This window comes from Falco punctatus, assembly GCF_963210335.1.
Source record: "Falco punctatus genome assembly, chromosome: 1".
NCBI classification, from domain to species: Eukaryota; Metazoa; Chordata; class Aves; order Falconiformes; family Falconidae; genus Falco; species Falco punctatus.
Genome location: NC_137580.1, coordinates 69,813,975 through 69,833,647, shown reverse-complemented (window position 1 = coordinate 69,833,647; position 19,673 = coordinate 69,813,975). Strand labels below are relative to the sequence as shown.

Here is a 19,673-nt window from a genome sequence, read left to right as displayed (position 1 = left end):
AACCAGGGAAAAATAGGAGACAGATTCCAAAATCTCAACTGGATTAGCAGTAAGCTAAAAATTTAGTATACTGCTAACATGGTAGTGAAGGGAGAGGAAGACATACCTAACACCGTAAGGCTTAACGACCAAAGTAATTCAGAGTGATACAACCTGCCTTTAAAATAATGGAGATTTTATACATACCCTCTCTTCACTTTCATGACAGTTAGCCTCTAAGCGATCTCTTTCTGTTTTACAAGTTGCTACCATTTGCTGTAGCTCATCTTTCTCCTGATTTAGTAAAGTGATTTTCTCAAGCTGCTGACAGATCTGCTCATTCATTGTTCTTGTAATTTGTTCTTTTTCTGCCAGTAGCTTGTCATATTCAGAAGTCAGGTTTTCAGTTTCTTCAGTAAGCTGAAATAATAAATAAGAACCAGTATTAATATTTATCTCTAGCATAGGTAGAAGTAATAAATTAGAATGGTGTTTTTCCAAACCAGTTATCAAATTAAGTTTTGTTGTCCCAGTAATCAGGTTCCGATTTAAGAGTGTTATTGGATCATAGTTCAAAAGCAGTATCTGTACATACAGGTTGTTCCAATTTGATTATTTTACAGAAGATACTTCCATTAGTTTACTGCTACAGTAAGCAAAGAAAGATCTAACAATTTTGCTGAAGTCAATTAAATTCAAGTGCTTTTGTCTTATTGACAGACAAAAGCAAACGCGTAAACACCTACAAGCCATTGTAAAAATGACTCCATTGCTGTATCCACAGGAAGTAGAAGACATTACATTTGATTCTAACAAGTGCTAAGAGCCACAAGTAGTGTCAGCACATGAAAATACTTAAACAAGAAATTTTGTAATAGTGCAGCAAGTTAAAGGCAGTGTAGCTCATTCTTTTAGTTGCTCAAGTGAGTTACATAGCTTTTTAAATTCTAATAATGTGCCTTTTAACTAACACTTGGTAAATGCATTGAAGTCAAAGAGCAGTACTGATTCCAGATAGTATTTCATCAATCACCACTAAGACATGTTTAGTTATAAGTAAGGCTTGTAGTTTACAGGTCAAATTGCATTTGATCATCTTTTTGCTGCCTTTGTTTCTAAGGAATTATTTTGAGAAGCAGTACAGAAGGTGGGGCGGGGGGGGGAGAAGAAGGGAAAACTTTAATTAAATTTCATTATCACATTTACTGAACCCTTGCAAACTGAAGTCTGCAGAGGATGTGGGTTGCCAGTTCTGACAGAATTTTTAGTTTACTTGACAAAGTTGCATCTGACCTTCTGCTGCAGTTCAGCAGCTGTTTCCTTCAATGCCTCTTGCACTTTCAAGAGTTGATTTTCTTTCTCTGAAATACTCTCTTTCAGCTCCACAATAGTCTCCTGATGTTGTCTGAGAGAGTTATAAGCACATCTCAACTCTTCCTGGATCTCTGACTTCTGTGGACACAACACCGTTAAAGTATATTAAAGCCTAAACAACACTTCCAAAATTTACATACAGAAGGCCACAAAAAATATTATCCTAAAAGAATAGGACTATTTTTCTTACAGAGTTAATTGCCTCCTGTATAGTTTCTCTTAGCTGGTCTCTCTCATTTTGGAGATTCTCCAGTTGCAGCTTAAGATTATCATCTTCTCTTTCTGTCAGAGTGCTCACTTCTCGACAGTCACGCAGTTTTGGAATAATATCTGTTCTCCCCATTTTTTCAGATTGTTTTTGACATTCATTGGCCTTCACTTCCTCCATTTCATGCAGTTTTCTTTGTGTCTGGCTCAACTCCTCTCGCAGAAGAAATACTTCTTGCTCAATAGATTTTTCTTGAACCTGTGGCATCTATTTTATAGAGAGATAGAAGTCAACACATTTGGGGAAGTAGCTTTAAAAGAGACATAGCTGACCTTTGACAGGTTGATTATGTAAAAAAACCAGAAGCGATGTTTTAGAGAGATTTGTATTTTTTCTGAATAAAGTTTGACTGAACTCAGTATGCAATTCAAGTTTCTTGGAATGAGACACACAAAAATAACGTTTGAAGTGAGGACTTCTGAAACAATTTACCAAAAGTAGAATTTCATGACCATAGATTAAGCCTGAGGAGAAAAAAAACCAATAAAAAAGCCACACAAAAAGCAACCAACACCCCCAAAACAAAACCCAAACAATGAAAAAAGCCAGCAAAACCAGCCCCACAAACCAGAGACCTTATCCATATTTCTCATCTCAGCAGTAGTGGTTGTTGTCAAGGTAATTATTTCTTGGTATTTGTCTGATCTCCCCATAAATATTAATATATGCTCATACTTTAGTTTTTTCAGAGTGTATATACACACACACACTTTGAATATATAGATATCAAATGTGTAATCAGCATGTCCAATTACAGAAAGCGTTGGCCGCAATGTTCCTTTGATTGGCCAGAAATGTGTCAGTTCTATCTATGCTTCGAAAAAGCAGAACCACCTTTCTGATAAAATAGTTGCAGCTAAAAATTGCTTATTATAGAACCTCATCTCTGTGCAGGTCAACTCAAAACATCATGATCAAGTTAAAATTCTATTTACAGAAAAATGTCTGTCATTCTTCTACTAGTAGTCCATTTACAACAATAAGGGTGGAATATATTTCAAGTAAACAGTAATAATCCTGGTGTTTAATGGTCTGCAGTCCAAGCAACAGGACCCTTTTCTTCAGTTTTGCGTATTATTTTCACTCAAAAGTTTAAAGAAGCATGCTTTCCATTACAGCCCTAGGATAATTACCAAAGTTCTTTCTCCATACTCTTCTTTTTCCAAAAGCAAACGGTCCAGCTTATCCTGTAACGATTTATTCTCTTGTGTAAGGGAAAAGATTTGTTCCTTTTGCACCTGAAGCTCATCACTTTCTCTACAGGTATCATTTTCTGTTTTGCCCTCAGCAAGCCCGTCTCTCTCCATTGTGATGATTTTTATTTCTTCTGTCATTTGTGCTATCTATTAGAAATGTGCAAAGACATATTTCTATCAATTCAAATCCAAAATTAAATGCAAAACTTTTGCATTTGATTCATTCTGCTACAGTATTTTTATAATCAAACCACTCTAACCAAACTAGAAAGACCCCAGAACTGAGTCTTTGGCCTTTGTCACTTGTTTTGTTTTAAATGCTACAGCCTTTTAGCAGTTTTCTGCAATATCAGCCAGATTTTTTATCCAGAAAAAGGTTTGAGAGGAAGAAGCCAAACAAGAAACACCTGTTGGATTTTTTTTTTATGCATTTGCTCCAAAACATGCAAATACTGAGTTGACAACCATTGACTTAATGAGCCTGGCAGTTGATACACTTCAAGAAAAATCTAGTCACATACTATGGATTCTCCCGCCAGGGAAACTGTGCCACTGAAGCAGCTGTCTAACAACATTCTTAGCACCATTCTCTATCAGTTGTCAAACAAAGAGGCACAAAACCCAGTGGATCAGCCTTCCGCTCGGTGTTGGGAACTAAGCTGCCATTTACAACCATGTGTTACACTTCTCATTGGGACTAAGCATTATAAACCACTGGCCTCATTCCTAACCTTAAGTAACCGTTACCTCTTCTTTCATTTGCTATCTCGTGCCAACCACTCAAACTGATAACCATGAGGCAAACTAGTTAAGCAAAGATTTACTAAAGCCTACATTACATCTTCAAGCACTACAGAAATAGACCACCAACTGGTGGTGAATTATTGGATCAGTCAGTACTACTGTCTTGCCTTCTTTCTACTAAAGGCCTAGAAATTTTCCAAAGACAAGCAGAAGAGACTATAAAGCACGCTCAATTAGGCTTGTTTTCAGTGTTAGCAGACATATTAAAAGGATTTTTTATTTTTAATTATTATGTAACATTTTACCTGTATTTTGTATTCTTTAATGGTTTTCCCCAGTGCCTCTTCAACACACAGAAACTGCAATTGTTTTTCAGAAATACTTTTTTCCAACTTCTTCACAGTCTCCTGTGATTGCTTGAGAGAACTCTGTGCATTTCTCAGTTCTTCATGTGCCAAAATATTCTTTATAATAGAAGACAGAAAATCCACAGAAGAACATTCAAGTGTTTTGCAACATTAGTTGGTACTCCAAAAAAAACCACCATACACAAAACCCCACTCCTCTATATTTCAGTATTGTTTTTAACTCTTCTTACACTTTTCCCCTTTACGTGTATAGTTAATTTCTATAAAGGCAGAATTCCTACCATTGAAACAGTGTCCTTTATATCCTCTTTGAGTTGGTCTGTCTCAGCTTGGAGAGACTCCTCTTTTTGCTTCAGGTCATCTCTTTCCTGGGTTAAAGTTTTTATTTCTTCCTGACGTTCAGTAAGCTGCTGAATAATTGCTTGGATCTCTGAATCCTTGGCCTCCAGTCTCAACTCCATAATCTTTTCTTGCTCTTTTAATTGCTCCATTTCATTTAACTTCTGCTGAGTTTGAATAAAATCTTCTCTTACCTCAAGAAGCTGTTTGTGCTCTGCCGTTTTCTCTGCCAGTTCTTTCATTTTGATAGAGCGCTTTAGTTTGCAAAGGAAAAGGCCAGAAATTTTCATTGTGTTCTCACAGAATCTTATATTAGCTTAGAAAGCGTGAGAGATACTAGCTTTCAACAAGAGAATAGGAAGTTCATCATTCCACTTAAAGTCACTTCTTATATTTTGTCCATGTTAAATAAACATTTATTTATGGAACCTTCCTGCAGTTTCTCCTTAGCAGCAAAAGTCTTACTAAAACATAACACCACACAGGAAACCTTAGCATAGCTTGGGAGTTATCAAATCCATAGCTAGAATATGACAGCCATATCAGTATCAAAAGCCTTGTCAAAAACATGCATTTTTAGTTCCCTTTTCTTAAGTGGGGTTCCCTCCCCCCACCATTCTAATTGCCAGTTTATGCAGTGATTCTCTTTGGTTTGAAAGATCATCTGTTCTGAACAGACTCCAGTTCCCAATTAGGAGACTGTTTCCTCTGACTTTATAGAGTAGGTCATAGCAGCATACTTAAAGTATTTGCATACTAAAACATAACTTAAGAATGGAAAAAGAAGAATTAAAAGGTCAAGTACAGAAGAAGAACATATAACCTGGAGCAACATATACATTTCTTTGCCTACAAAAAAGAAGAGAGCATTAAGCTACACAATCCTGCAACCTTGTACACCTGGCACAGAGTAAGTAATATCCACTCATGCCAGAGGAATTTCAATAACAACATTATTTATACCTTTAAAGACTACTTCTCAAAAAAGTTTTTTTTAATATTGTGAATACCTCGTTTCTTTTCTGTAAAAGGGAGTACACCGACACTAACCTCTGATTTCACTTCATCCAAAGTTGTTTTAGACTCCTGTGCTTCTTTAGATAGCGTATCTATTTGAAGCTTCATTTGTTCATTGTTTCCCAATACTGCTACATATTTTTGCTGTAGTTCTTCATGGAGCTGTTTAAGTGCTACATATTCCTGATCAAGCTTTACATATTTAAGTTGTGCATCTGCTAGACTGTCTTCTGATTTTCCAATTTCTTCAGTCATATGTTTAAATCTAATTTCATTGTCAGCTACGTCAGAAAGCAGCTTTTCTCTTTCCAGTTTTACTAAGTGTAGCTCCTCACATTTTTCAATAATCTGCCAATGGAAAAGCAATATTAATAGTATTTTCTAAATCAGTATGTCATAGCTACATAATAAAAAATGCTGTTCATATGCAGGTATAGGTAATAAAGTACAGGCAAACACATAGCACATTAGGCTTTGCTTTGTCAGGAGGAAGCCATCTAGCAAACAATCCTTCAAAGAGAAGGAAGGCAGACAAGCCTCTTCCAAAACCTTGAAACCCCTCCTTTAACTCTTTAGGTGTTCTTTAAACATTTAGTTTCTTACATTTGAGCTAGGACTGGACTGATATTTCCAGCTACAACTCCTAAACTGAACATTTAGATGTATTGATACTTTCTTTATGATACAAAGTTTATGAAGTTGTTAACATCCAATACATTTTGTTTATTAGTGGAAGTAGACCACTGGAAGGTTTTCATGGTTTTTGCAGAGCATTCTTGAGTTTGTGAGATCACTTGCCATGAATAATTTTCACTGTGTGTACTTAGTAGCAGGTATTTAAGGATAAAGAAACCTAAAAAGTGTGTCTTAAAAGGGTTTGTTTGCAAACACTTATAGCAAACTTAGCAGACTAAGCCCTGACTTGCCAGGAAACAGAAAAGTTTCCTTACAAGTTTTCCAGAACTCACAAGTTGAATCACTTCTCAAGCAGCTTTTCTGCTAAAAGATCTTGAAATTTTCTCTTTGGCCAACTGGACAAAAATTCAGTTTTAGCATAGTAAAGCAGGATCAAACACCGTTATACATATACACAGTTATCAATGGTGACCATGGCAATGAGGCAGACAAATATTGGACTAGAAATTCCTCATTAATTATAGTAGACTTTGTGACTAAGCATGTTACTTCAAATTTATTCCTAGGTGCAAATATTAAATACCTGGAAAACAATAACTTGATGAACTTAATCACAAAGTCTCAGGTTATTTGCTTCAAGATAACTTTTAGCTTTAGAACTTCACATCAAGTAGGCCTCTATAAACACGTTACCAGTCAAGTACTAAAAAACCAAGTTAAATATTTTGTTTACCTCTTTCTGCTGCATCTCAACAACATTTGGTAGAGTCTGATATTCTGAGAGCTCATCTACTTGTTTTTGTAGAAGTGTTTTCTCTTTCAATGTTTTTTCTAGTTCTCCTTTTAAGTCAGCTGCCTTTTTTTCCAGCTCCACAAGACAGAGCATATCTAGAGAATTAAAAAGTTTAGATTAATAGGAGTATGAGAGAAAAAGTATGTTCTAAGTTAAGCAGAAGATTTATAATGCATTCCAGATGTCACATTGTACAATATACTCTTCTAGAATTATACCAATGGCCAACATGAAACTAGTGGTCTGAATTTGGTCATCACTTGTTAGGCTGACATCCAATTTAGTTTAGATTCACTCCAACAGCCTTTATTAACTTGACAGTCTTTGTGCAAAATGCAAAAATCCTGTAAGCTGCAGTTTTCCAAATAGTGCAAGAAAGTGCTAAAGCAGTTACTATGTGCCAGCAGTACCAGACTCTCCAATATTGACAGAAGCTCAAAGTATAAGAGAACAAGAGCCAAGGTCTTCCCTATGCCCCCCACCATTATGGGGAAAAAGGAGGAGAGAGAGAAAAAAGCACCACTTGGAACAGTACCTTTTGGAACTTTACCCTCCATTAGTGAAGTTAGTCTTGCATTTTCTTGAAATACAGACTGCAACTCTTTCTGCAAGTCAGCTTGCATTTTTTTATAACTGGCTTTTCCTGCTTCTATTTGGCTTTGATAGAATTGGACATCCTTTTGCATTTGCTTGTAATTATTTGCGAGTTCATTCTTCAGGAAAACAAAACAACACACAATTCACACACAAAATAAAAGCCTACTTGCTTAAAATCTAAATATTGCATCTGTCACATTTCTTCTTGTCGCTTACAACTTTGGCCTTAATAAATTGTGGCTTATTCTGCCATGTTTAACAACTGTGTTCCTGTCAGAGTCCTATAACAAAACATACCTTACCTTAGAGGTCAGGGCCACAACTGCTTCTACTATTTTTGTCTTTTGTCCTTCAAAGCTCAAAGTAAGCTCCATCCCACTTCTGAACTTATCTCTTATTCTCTTTCGTTCTCTGGTAAAATTAGGTTTCAAGTTTTATGTCCTATTAACTCCCTAAAGACTGTTCATTTGCTCTCTCTCTCTACTGGTAAACCTAAAACTAGCCCATCCCACTCCTTTGGGAGCAGCGCTTATTTTCTTTTTATCTTTCTCCTGAAGACCCATTTTCCCTGAATTCCATAATAAAAGCATTCCTTGGCACATGAGTCATTTTCTTTCTCCAAATACTCTACCACATCTTGTCTTTATCAATTATGATTGCTTTCTTCACTAGTCTGGGAGCAGACAGGTCTTTAACAGCAGTTTATAATATACATTATGTATATAAGGTAAGTACTTACCATCTTTTCCTTCAGTTCCAAATTTTCAGTTCTGAGAAAAGCAGATTCTTTTTTGGCATCCAAGGCTATGGTTTCACTATCTAAAAGGGATTTATTCAACTGCTGAATTTCCTCAGTTAGCTTATCAGAATCTCCCTGAAAGGAACAGATAAATACTTGAAGAAATCAAGAAATATATAGACATAATAAAGCGAGTTCATTGTAACGTGGTTGAAATGTAAATACAGGCTCAGAAAACCTGACAAATTTAGTCGAGAAGGAACAGTAGCAGACTCAAATGAAAGATGGGTTAAAGAGCAGCATTTCCCATAGGTTTACTTCAGAGTACTGCTGTACAATGCTGTAGTAATTCACATTTTAAGCTTTGTAAAAAAAAAATCTTCAAGATCTGTAGGGAAAGAAGTTTCAATTATATCAATATTACATCAATATTTAATCCACCTCCAACAAAACCAGAACCAACTATTAACCCAGCAGAAAACTCAAATTTACCACTGAAAAAGATATGTCCTTTTTTTCTGCTCCTGCTTTCTGCAGTTCTTCCACATGATTCTCTAATATCTTTATTTTGTTCTCTTTCTCTCTCAGCTCTTCCGATTTGGAGTTTATTTCTGCCTACAAGTTGGAGAAAAAGAGGGAGAAGAAAATTCTAGTGCCCAGTTTAGTTTTTCAGGTAAGAATTTAACAGAAGCCTGCTTTGTACATAGTAAGCATTCATAGGTTTTAGACATATCCTCCTTAGAGCTATTAAGACTAACCAGAGCCCAATGATGTCTAGCAAATACAGTATTTTGAGATAAAAAACCAAGCACACTATATGTAAGTCTTATTGCATGTAAATTCATGGACAGGCTCACCTCAAGTTCCTCATTGTACACTTCAGCATTTGAAACTAGACTCTTTAAGTTGGTTATTTCATGCATTAGTTGTATCTGTGGAGCAAATTGAAGCAAAATTGCAGAGGATGTTAGAAAGCACCCACACCAGTAGTTTTAGTTGCCAACACCATGAAAATAAGCAAGGTTTTATCTTTTGTATTAATGGGCAAACTACATATACACACATATCTATTTAAACAGCAAAGTTTGTACTTTGTACTGTAGTACAAAAACTTGTACTATAAAGCAAGTTGCTAGATATTCTTTCAAATGGATAGATGAGACACAAAGCTGTTTTAGAAAAGATTCAAGTTCAATTTAATCTTAACAGCTCAAGAAGCAAAAGCAATATGATCAAAGCAATTAATGTAGAAAGTGTACAGATGCAAAATTCTAGTCATGTAAGCAGTACATGTCTGTGTCCAGTATGACACAGTACAGATATTTATAATTTAATCTATTTACTAACAGGAATGAAAAGGTGCCAAAATTGAGGTAAATCAAGGCATGAACACATTGTTCCATCCTCAAGAGGCACAAGTAGAAGACTAGATAGAAAAGCACTTCTAAAATTGAAGAACTCCTTTATTCTGGTCTTTGTTAGCAAAGCTTTACGATAAGCACTTATCTACAAGCACTTCTGCAGTCACAAGCACAGGCAAGGAGTAAATCCAATCCGTAACCAAGATCAGTGAAGAGCTTTAAAACAAGCACTCTCCTGTGAGTATTTCTACATAGTTAGGAGTACAGTAAGAAGAAAACCCTATCTGTAATCTTAAAAATCAGATGATGGTTGTAGAAGATGTGGTACGATACTACTGTCAGAAGTAGTTTAATGTTATTTTTCAGAACAGAGTTTACCTGTATATATATGTTGCGATTTAAACTGATGGATTTCAACTAATGTATTTGGTGAAGTATGTGACCTTTTAGTATTGCTGTAATTAATCTGCTATATGGCTATCAAAGATGTTTTATAGACTGTCTTCAGATACATATCTGAAAACATGAATCATTAAAAAACCAGTTCTTGTAATAGAAGCTACTTTAGAACAGTGCACCTGTCACTAGATACACAAAAGCTTTGCAGGGAAAGTTGTAACTGAGTATTTGTTGAGTGTTGGCTTATAAGGAAGATAGCACAGTTAGTCTACCATACAAAGTCTTCTAAAAAAGAAACTTAAATACAAGCTAAACCGTAATCTACTGTGGATCCATTTTGTTTAAGATCCATAAATCTTTGTAGGGAACACAGTGGAAGTGAGAGGTGATGTTAAATTGTAACCTAACACAATGCAAAAGGATGTAGCTTCAGCTTCAACCTTAGTTTAGTGGTCCGAGCATATTAGACTAGCATGTACAAGTAATTTGCAGAGAAGGTATTGGGAAAGAAATGGATTGGAATAATACATCCATATCTTATATACCTCAAGTTGTTGTTTTGGGGTTCTTTTTGGTTGTTTCTTCTTTTGTTTGGAGTGGTGGTTTTTTTTATTTTTTTCCACCCCAACTTATTTCAGTCTAGCCCTCAGGCAGCTAGAAACTGATACAAATAACACAGATTACAGGATTGGAGCATAAAACATTTGGACAAACAAGGTACATGTCCACTAACAGCACAAGAAGATAAAGAGAACTGAAAGTCAGCTTTTCTTATCTTATTGTTAATCTCATAAGTTATCTAGTAGGTAGGTTTACCATTTCAGACTTCCTAGTACAAAGTAAGTTTCATTTTTCCACAGACATTACCATTCACACTATTATTTTAAAATATTTTTTTACTGTTTAATATGGTGAAAGTTAATGCTTATATAGTTCAATGCATGACCAAAACCAGAGCTATCTTTGATTGTAAACCACTGTTTTGCACAAGAAATGTGAAACATAGCTTCACAAATATACTTTAACTTCAAAACAGCAAAACAACTGCCTTTTGCTGACATCTAAAGTGAAATTCATGTCATGCACATATAAAAAATATCTGGATACATATATACACACAAAAATATGTTTAACCAGACTTCAGTATGTGACGCTCCAAAAAAAAAGTCCAAAAAAGTCTGAATTTTACACAGAGTAAATCCAGCTTAAATCCTGGGTTCATGCATTCTGTTGCTGAATGTAACTTACAATACTATTTGTTTGTGAATCAACATCCAAGTACATGTACACCGAATAAACTCTAGAAAACAATTGAGCATAGAGAATTCTATCTCAGTATTTATTTCAATGCACCTTACCTCATGATCCTTTTGTGTTTGTTTCTCCAGTGCTTCAAATTCATCCATTTCCATTTTTTCTTTCAGTTTCTCCTTCATTTCATTTATTTCTAACTTCAACTGCTCATTTTCCAATACTAGGCTATTAAAGTTAGCTTGCAGGACGTTGACCTCATTTACAGCAATATCCTGAAGAAGCAGCACAAGACACTTTAGAAGTTGTTGTTGGAATGTCAGTCTTATTTCTAGAAAACACAGAACAGACTAACCTTTTCTAGTGCTAATGCTTCACAGAGTTGCACAGATTCTTCAAAGTCTTTCTGAGTCTAGAAAAATAACCACTCAGTTAACTGATCTACAAAATCAAGCAAGTTTAGTATTACAATTACGTTCCTTGTTGCTTGTCTTTTCATGGCTAGTCCTGTTTAAGTACCAAAGCTTACTGGATCATTTGCCACAGAGCCATAGAATCACAGAGCCATCCCACAGCTTCACAGAGATGACCATGAGACTTACTTTCTAGCCAGTTACAATAATACTGCAGACATACAGAAGAATATTGGTGTCCTACAGATAAGTAAGGCTGATCTTACTGAGAAGGATGTAATATATATGCACTGTATTAGACAACTGGCATAGATTATGATGTTACCCAATTCATGTTAGGTCCAGCAGTCCCTTCAACATCTGAAATTTGATCAGGAGCCATCAGACACTGGTTGTCATATTCAAAATTCTCTAATATAACTGAAGAGAAAGATGTATTAGAAAAATACAGAGTAGCAGTAGATTTTAAACTGGACATCAAGAATTATTTCCTTGAAAATTTTTATCACATTGGAAACAATCATTCAATGGAAAAGTAGCAGCACACTGGATGTGACTTCTGAATTGCACTGTTTTTTCTTATGAAAGGAAGTAACACTGAGGACCAGTCCCTACACTCATGCTGACCACCTTAGCATAAGTTAACAAATACTAATGCAAATCCAGAATATTATTTAACTGGACATGAGGAAAAGCATTTAAGTGTCAAGGAAAGAACAACTCAACAGTATCCTGCAAGATTTAAAGAAAAAAATATAAGTCATACCACACATGCGCCCCCCAGGCTCCCTGAAAAACACCCTGTCAACCCCCACAAGCAAAACAGCTTGGTAGAAGGATTGGCAATAAGGCTGTAAGAAATTACAATCCAGCAAAAGACTTGTCCATTTATTCTTGTGTTTTCAGTTCAACTTCATCCCTCACCCCTCTAAGTCATCCTTGTATTTCTCTACCTCAATTTGATAGTTGAGTAATGACTGATCTATTCTTGTTGAGAATTTTGGAATTTTACACACACTTCCCCCCCCCCTCTCCTTTTTGAGGGGAAGAACATTGTTTTAATAGATAGCCTGTGCTGAAGAATAACTTTGGCTACATTTACAAAAAAACAGGGGGCTGGAGTAGGTTGCATGGCAGAAGTATTTGTAGACCCTGCCTTTTACCTCACAGCTTTTACCTTTGGTTTTAAAAATTAAAGCTCAATATGCTGAAGAGCAGGGGTGAAAAAAGTAATCTTCTTGGAAAGCATGTGCAAGGACTTCTTAATCCGTGCTATCAGAGAGCTGACTTATTCCCTTTGGCAAAATAAGGAATGCTTGCAAAATTACCCAACAGGACTTTGCTACACTATTTCAGCTGGGATAGTAAGACCAATGCTCCCCTTTTTAAGTAAAAAGCACAAGAGTTACCAGTATTATTGTGCTAAAACCACTTCCCTTTCAGGCATCATCCTTTGCTGGAAAATATTATTTCCCCATGGGCTACAGGTAACTCTTTCAAAGCTGAGTTCATGGAACATAATTTAAGTAGTATAGTAGGGCCAACTAAATGTAGCTTTCATATTGTTAGCATATTAATTTGCTTTTTAACTTAGATTTATTAAAAAGGGAGTATTTCTATTTTCAAAGCAGTTTTGCAGAGTCTCCTTATTTTCTCTGGGTGGTACTTACAATCCTCTGTGTCTGGTACTGATGACAGAGACCTTTTCATTTTTTTTGTTTCAGTCAGCTCTGATGTAAAGTCTTCAAAACAGCTCATGCTCATCTGGTTTATTTTACCAGGAGCCCAAGTAACTCTTCTTCTTCTCTTGGCCTTTTTAAAAAAAACAAAACACAAACACACCTGTATTTACAGGAGAAGTGATACAATGAAAGCACAAGTAGAGAATAGATGTTGCACTAAGCTAGCTCTATAACGGTACCAGCAGCTAACTAGACAGTTTTGCAGTTTCTTCAAAACTGAACTACAGAATAATGGCTTGAAAGCACAAGCTTCCACAGTCTGTTCACTGCAAGGCAACACTGAATTGATACTCACTCAGAAGTTATTTCAAGTTACCCCTTCAAAAATAAGAAAAAAATGTGAAAATTGTCTATTAAACTTATTCCTCATTGTAAATATAACCCTATGTATTTAATATTAGCTTTCGCAAAGTATTTCAGAGTAAACAAGATCTGGAACAGGTGCTTACATTGGCTTTCTGTTTTGAGGAAAAGGAGGCAGAAGTCACCAGCATCTCAGTTAAGTTCCGTATCCTATCTTCTTGTACTTTTTGAAGAGAATTTTTTTCTTCCAACAGCTGAGCCAACTGGTCTTTTTCCATTGCATGGATTTGAGTCTTTGAAGACACCTTCCATGAGAAGAGTATTAATCAAACTGTGTATCTTCTGTAGGAGTAGCTTGTGTTCTTAAAATATCAATCATAAATATTTAAGGAAAACTACACACATACATTCTTGTAAGCCTGGAAGAGCCGTCTTCAATATTTAAGAAGGAAACTGACAATGTAGTCTACAATTTGCCTGTAGACTTGGTATTTTAAGGGGTCAAAACTCCCCCAAACAATACAGTCTTAGATTTTTCGGGGGATAAAAAAACCCCATACTTTTGAGTGTAACAGTTTAAGATGACCATCCCATAACGCCAGAAGCCTGAAGCTCTTGGAGAACTATGATTCATTTGTCAAATAACAGTAAGCTACCTTAATGCCTGTAGTCTTTTAAAATTTTAAGTACTGAAAAGTTATTTTGTTGTAAAGCAACTGCATTACAGTAGTAGATTTTTTACAACTTTATCATAAGCTTACAATACAGTAATTCAAAGTTCACAGGGGATTTCCCAACAAACTTTTCTGTACTTAAGTACTTTCCTCACTACCTACTATCTCAGAAGACAAACACCTCTAGGTGCACATTCATATTGCAAATTAATTCTCTTAAAAAAAACAAGGTCAGTTATTTTTACTTAATTTTCCTACATATTTTTCTATTTTTGCAAACAAAAAGTCATGTTTTAACAGTTCAATTCACCAAAATAGTACATTCAGAATTGTGATTTTTCCTATGCTTTATCTTTTATTATCTATGCCATAACAAGACTTGCAAGATTGCTCCTCAACTCCATAGATTTCTGGAGAAAGACAAACACATGAGAGAACACACTGGCAGGAAGTTACAGTTGTTCATTCCTTATGTGTAGCCAGAAGCTACATTTAAGTTTTGCCAGTAATCTTATGCAGCTGCAACTTCTTGCAACCGAAGTTGAAGTTAAACATCACTAAGGCAAAAACCCCCATGAATTAAATTGGAATCTTTAACTGACATTCATAAATTCTTATATTGCAATTATTCCTTTTGATCGATGGCAATATTACAGTGTGATATAAGGGATGACAAATTTTTATTTCTTAAACATTAACCTACAGAAAGCAAGCAACTCAGTTGATCTCATTCAGTATCAGCTTTCACAAAGGTGTTTACTATCATCAGTTCTAAACTACACATCTTTTCAATTTCTGTCCTCTCAATAAAAGCAACAGATATGACTAAACAGTTTACTTACACCTACAAAATTAACTTGTTTTGGTTTAAAAACAGGATGTTTCCCAATATCTATCAGTACTAACGATAGATTGATTTTAGTAAGTTTATTACATACTTCTTCCAGCTGCTTCTTCAAATCCAGAATTTCTTTGCGGTATCTCTTCAGGAGGGCATCATCATCAAGTACTTCATTAACTTTCGGAGTATTCTTCATTCTTTTGGCTGTATTGGCAAACTGGAAGAATATTCTCTCATGGGTAATAGAGAACAAATATCTCAAAACCTTATTGTGTCTCATTTCCCAACATAAGAAAAGGGACAGTTTATTAGATAAATACATAAAGGACAAATATTGACATTTATTTATTTTTTCATGTATTCTAAGCTTGGAAAAGATAGGCTTTAGATATTAATATCAAGCAAAGAAAAAGTGAAGCCTGACATTTAAGCAAAACCATACTAAGTTATTTTTATTTCATAAAAAAAACCTCAAAAGACCACCAAAAAAGCAGGAAGACAATCCTACTTAAAGAATACAGTTCATGAATATTTAATTACCCTCCTTCCCTGTAGGGCCTAACATCTTGTGTTAACAAAGATTTAGTTCTAGCTGTGCTTGGAAAAGGCAAATGAGAAAAGATGTTATTTCCTGCCCAAAAGGTGAGAGAAGGAGCTTTGGTCTAACTGCCAGAAAGCTCTAGTTAGACAGCCTAGTACAAGATGACAAATGGGAAAAAGAAGCATACAAAACAAACATTTCAAGTTGCAAGGCCACAGAGGGCCTTTAGAAGATTCATTTGACTACAGATCCAACAGATGACAGTTTTCCACCCCTCCAACCTGTCTACAATGAAGCCTTGAGTCAGAATAATGCTTGAGAACCAGTAAAGTTTTACCTGAAGAGTACTGAGCGTTTCATCAAAAGAAACAGGAGTAATTGTACAAATAATGACCGTCTTAGCATTTCCTCCAAGAGAGTTCTGCAGAATTCGAGTCAGCTTGCTGTCTCTGTAATTTATAAACCTGATGAAAGAGGGAAGAATTAGTATTTTTATACAGAAAAACCACAGTAAACATATTTTCTAGAAGTAACAGGTTGTTTGAATTACCTACACACAAATAGGATTATACATAAAAGTTTTATATTTCATAGTTTATTAGTGACTGACTTAAAACAGGTATGCCAACACACGTGCTTACCCAGAAGGGTCATCACAAAGTTTTTTGATAACTTGACCAAGAATGAACAAGCTCCGGTTTATATTGCAGCCTTCTTTCAGTCTGACACCTGGGTATCAAACAGTAATTATTTAAATTAAAAACAACGTTAAGATACATTTTCAATCTGTCAAGCTTCTGTGCTATGTTATGCTCATAAGGATTATCCATGAGTTAATTGTGAAATGCTGCAATGCACTATGACCTATCAGCAGCTAGTACCAAATCCTTTGTAACAGCTGAAATGCATAAAAATACAACAGTAATCTAGCACAAAACCAATCTTTACATAGTAAGTAGCTGTGGCCATAAGAACTTCAATTTTGTTTCCTGTGTAGGTTTTGCAAATGCATGTATTTACATGTGTAAGTATACCAAACCAGCCTTAGAATACGAGGAACAGCTAACCCAAAAGTTGTAAGATAGTGTATTAACTTGTGTTCCTCTCAGATTTTTATGATAAAAGCATTTTTGTGCTACTTCATGCTGTTATCGTCAGTTATCAAGGTTCCTCTTCGCTGAAGCGAGACATCTATTAACTTTTCAACTTTACACAAGTCCCTATAAGCTTCTAAGGATTTCTTTACTGCAGATGAATCTTTACCGAATCATGTCCACTCCATTAGTTCAGTATGACTGTTGCTGGACTTGCTATTCTGGAAAAGTTGTATTATCTAATTGTTTGCATTTTACAGCATTTTCCTGAGTAGATTCTGCCCCACCAAGGGCAAAAGAGATTATTTATAAACAATAATTAACACAATTGCACATATATCAAATAATTTCCTTTCTATCATAGTCTCTCATAAGGGTTCATTAACAGAAGCGGTCATCAGGATAGCCTCATTTAACACTCACCTTCAGATCCTGTTTGACTAGCTCTTTCACTGCCTGCCAGATCCACCAAGTTCTACAAATTCATGAAATATTTCACAGGTTAGTTCTGAGGCATTTTAGATCCTCTAAATCTCTGCTAAGAATTTAATAAATTAAAGTTACACTCCAAAAGAGCAAGAGGTCTGTTATTATTGGAAGTAATCCATAGCAATGACACATACCAACCAATACTTTCAAAGACACAGAATAGTTCTTATGAACTCTATTATACCATTCTGCATAGTATTTCAAACATGCACTACAAGTCCCTCTACCCTCCATAACAAAAAAATAAACCGTTTCTCAGTATATAAGCATTCACTACAGATTCAAGCCATAGGAGGCTTCATAGAATCACAGAAAATCCAGTCCATCTTTCATGGGAAAGTGAGCCTAGATGAGATTATCTAGCACCCTGTCCTGTACCAGCTGTATGTCTCTCCTTGCCTGTCATTGTGGTGATAAGGAAAGGAAGAAATGGTACACCAGAGGAGAAGCCTCACTCTAAATCTGGTTCAAAGTCAGTTAGACCTTTATAGCATCCCATAACAATTTGTCTGAGCGAGTAGCCCTCACTTTAATTAGTTTGTTTAAAATGGTAAAATGCTGTACTAACTCCATCAAGCAGCAACAGACCAAAAAGGCCAAAATCCCCTATCTCCACATTAGCAGAGGTTCCTATAAAGTCAGTTGGAACAGAGACAGGGAAGGTGTGTAAAAGGAGTAGAACCATTAAGATATGGTGAGAGAAAAAAAAAAAAAGCAGGTAGTTTGCTCAAATACTGCACAAGCAGTGTTTACATTCAGATCTCAGAGCTTTTTCATATGAAGCCAGAACAGAAAGCTCTTTCCCCAATGCACGCGATGGACTTCAAGCTTGCTAAATTGGGAAAAGCATTAATACTTTTCTCACTCCTTCAGTCGATTTGGATTCTCTTCTGAGAATCAAGAAAAGGCTGTAACAGAAAAGGCTTCAGAAACCAAAACACTCCTCTAGAGATGAGCAGTGTAGTCCCCCCCAGCTTAAAGTATTTCATATCCTAGTAATCCACTAAAGAGATGTTAAGTGGGGTTACTTTTGAAAAAAAAAAAAAATCTCCTGGCCTTTGCAGCTATAAGCCACGTGTTCTTTTAACAATTAATTCTGAGGCTAAGAGAAGCCTTAACATTACTCACTTTACAAATAATTTCACTAGGCTTGTCAGCAGTCAGGAACAATTGTAGAGAAAGCAGTGTTTAGCAAAATGCAAGAGCACTCTGACAATAGCCCCTTATGCTTCTGGGAAGGGCGTGAACTCCCCAATCCAGCATGAACTGTGTAGGAACTACTCCCATGTCAGAACTCCCTTTGGTGGGAAGATATCCTCTAGGTAACACCCCAGGAGTCTCCCTGTATACAGTGAACATATTTCTGATCACCTGCCCAAGAAATGTCTGCTAGAAATTAACAACAAACCATGCTTGTAGTGTCACAATAAAGTAACATTATTCTCTCAAACAAGTGGTAACAATAAATTCTCTACTTAAATGCCTATTTAATAACTTCTTGGAGTATAGCTTACCAAGTGGGATACCATCACTGCTCCCTCACAGTTTGCATTTGCAGGATCACTTCGTTCTCTGCTTTCAATGATCTAGAAGAGGGTACAATAAAATCTTTGTCAGTTCAAAAATAAAAAACCCCTCCTAATAGTGAAACAGTTCTTACCATTCTGAAGATGGTGTGAGAACGGCTGCTGTGTTCGTTCATTTTTGTTTCTCCATAATGGCGATTTTCTGTCAAAAAGCAATATTAGAGTACTTCTGCTTATGTTCTGATTAACTGGACATGACAGACAAAAAGCATAATTTTAAAGCTATCTGAAAAACAATTTCTGAATATAATCTCAAAGAGATACCTCATGATGCTAGATATATTCACCAATGCTTTTCTAAGATATCAGCTGATATTGGCTAAACAACTTACTTTCTCCTTTTCTGATCCATGCCATAACTTGTTCTGGAGCAACCACTACCTCTTCAATCAGGTCTTCTACATACGTATTCCTCTTAAGAACAGAAACAGTAATAAATCTTACTGAACTCAAACCCACTTCAATACATTAACATTACCAGCAATTATTATAGCATTTGTTCAAGTTCGCTTCCTTCTTAAAAGGAAGCAACATCAGTTGAATGTTTTTTCTGTGAACACAAGGTATGAGGAAAGTTTAGACCTTTATCAGAACTGTAGCCTAAAGACACAAGAAACATATCTAGAAAACTTGCTAAAAATAAAATTGGTAAGGGAAATAGTCTTCCGGACACTTTCTAAGGGAATCCAGAAGTCCCTTTCTCAGTAAATGTTACAAGGCCATAATCATAACTGATAAGTCTCCCTTCTTGCCAAGTTCCAAAAGCATATTTTCAGTGGCCTAAACAATCAAAAACTGGTGGTTTATTTTTCTATTTGCTACAAAGCTTTATAACTGAAGATGGCATTAATATAAATTTATGTTTCCCTACTGATCATCTTACTGAATTGTTCTAGCCTGATGGTTATTCTATGATTACAGTAGAAGAA

General features: G+C 35.7%; 1 protein-coding gene across 3 annotated transcripts in view; it reads right to left on the bottom strand.

Moving 5' to 3' along the window:
- The window catches only part of CENPE (centromere protein E), a 38,921-nt gene that overhangs the window by 14,897 nt on the left and 4,351 nt on the right, over positions 1-19,673 (bottom strand). Inside the window, exons 6-29 of one of the 3 annotated variants that reach the window (XM_080379667.1) lie at positions 19,077-19,158; positions 18,819-18,886; positions 18,673-18,744; positions 17,093-17,144; positions 16,217-16,304; positions 15,913-16,039; positions 15,132-15,251; positions 13,666-13,824; positions 13,145-13,286; positions 11,800-11,894; positions 11,417-11,473; positions 11,169-11,336; positions 8,908-8,982; positions 8,543-8,665; positions 8,051-8,185; positions 7,250-7,427; positions 6,655-6,809; positions 5,319-5,633; positions 4,211-4,522; positions 3,867-4,025; positions 2,755-2,964; positions 1,544-1,828; positions 1,273-1,431; positions 187-399 (exon numbers count right to left, since the gene is read on the bottom strand). In XM_080379667.1, coding sequence (XP_080235793.1) covers positions 187-399; positions 1,273-1,431; positions 1,544-1,828; positions 2,755-2,964; positions 3,867-4,025; positions 4,211-4,522; positions 5,319-5,633; positions 6,655-6,809; positions 7,250-7,427; positions 8,051-8,185; positions 8,543-8,665; positions 8,908-8,982; positions 11,169-11,336; positions 11,417-11,473; positions 11,800-11,894; positions 13,145-13,286; positions 13,666-13,824; positions 15,132-15,251; positions 15,913-16,039; positions 16,217-16,304; positions 17,093-17,144; positions 18,673-18,744; positions 18,819-18,886; positions 19,077-19,158 — 3,549 coding nt within the window. The remainder of the gene's footprint in view (positions 1-186; positions 400-1,272; positions 1,432-1,543; positions 1,829-2,754; positions 2,965-3,866; positions 4,026-4,210; positions 4,523-5,318; positions 5,634-6,654; positions 6,810-7,249; positions 7,428-8,050; positions 8,186-8,542; positions 8,666-8,907; positions 8,983-11,168; positions 11,337-11,416; positions 11,474-11,799; positions 11,895-13,144; positions 13,287-13,665; positions 13,825-15,131; positions 15,252-15,912; positions 16,040-16,216; positions 16,305-17,092; positions 17,145-18,672; positions 18,745-18,818; positions 18,887-19,076; positions 19,159-19,673) is intronic. The other 2 variants (XM_080379669.1, XM_080379668.1) reach the window with 2 other exon arrangements.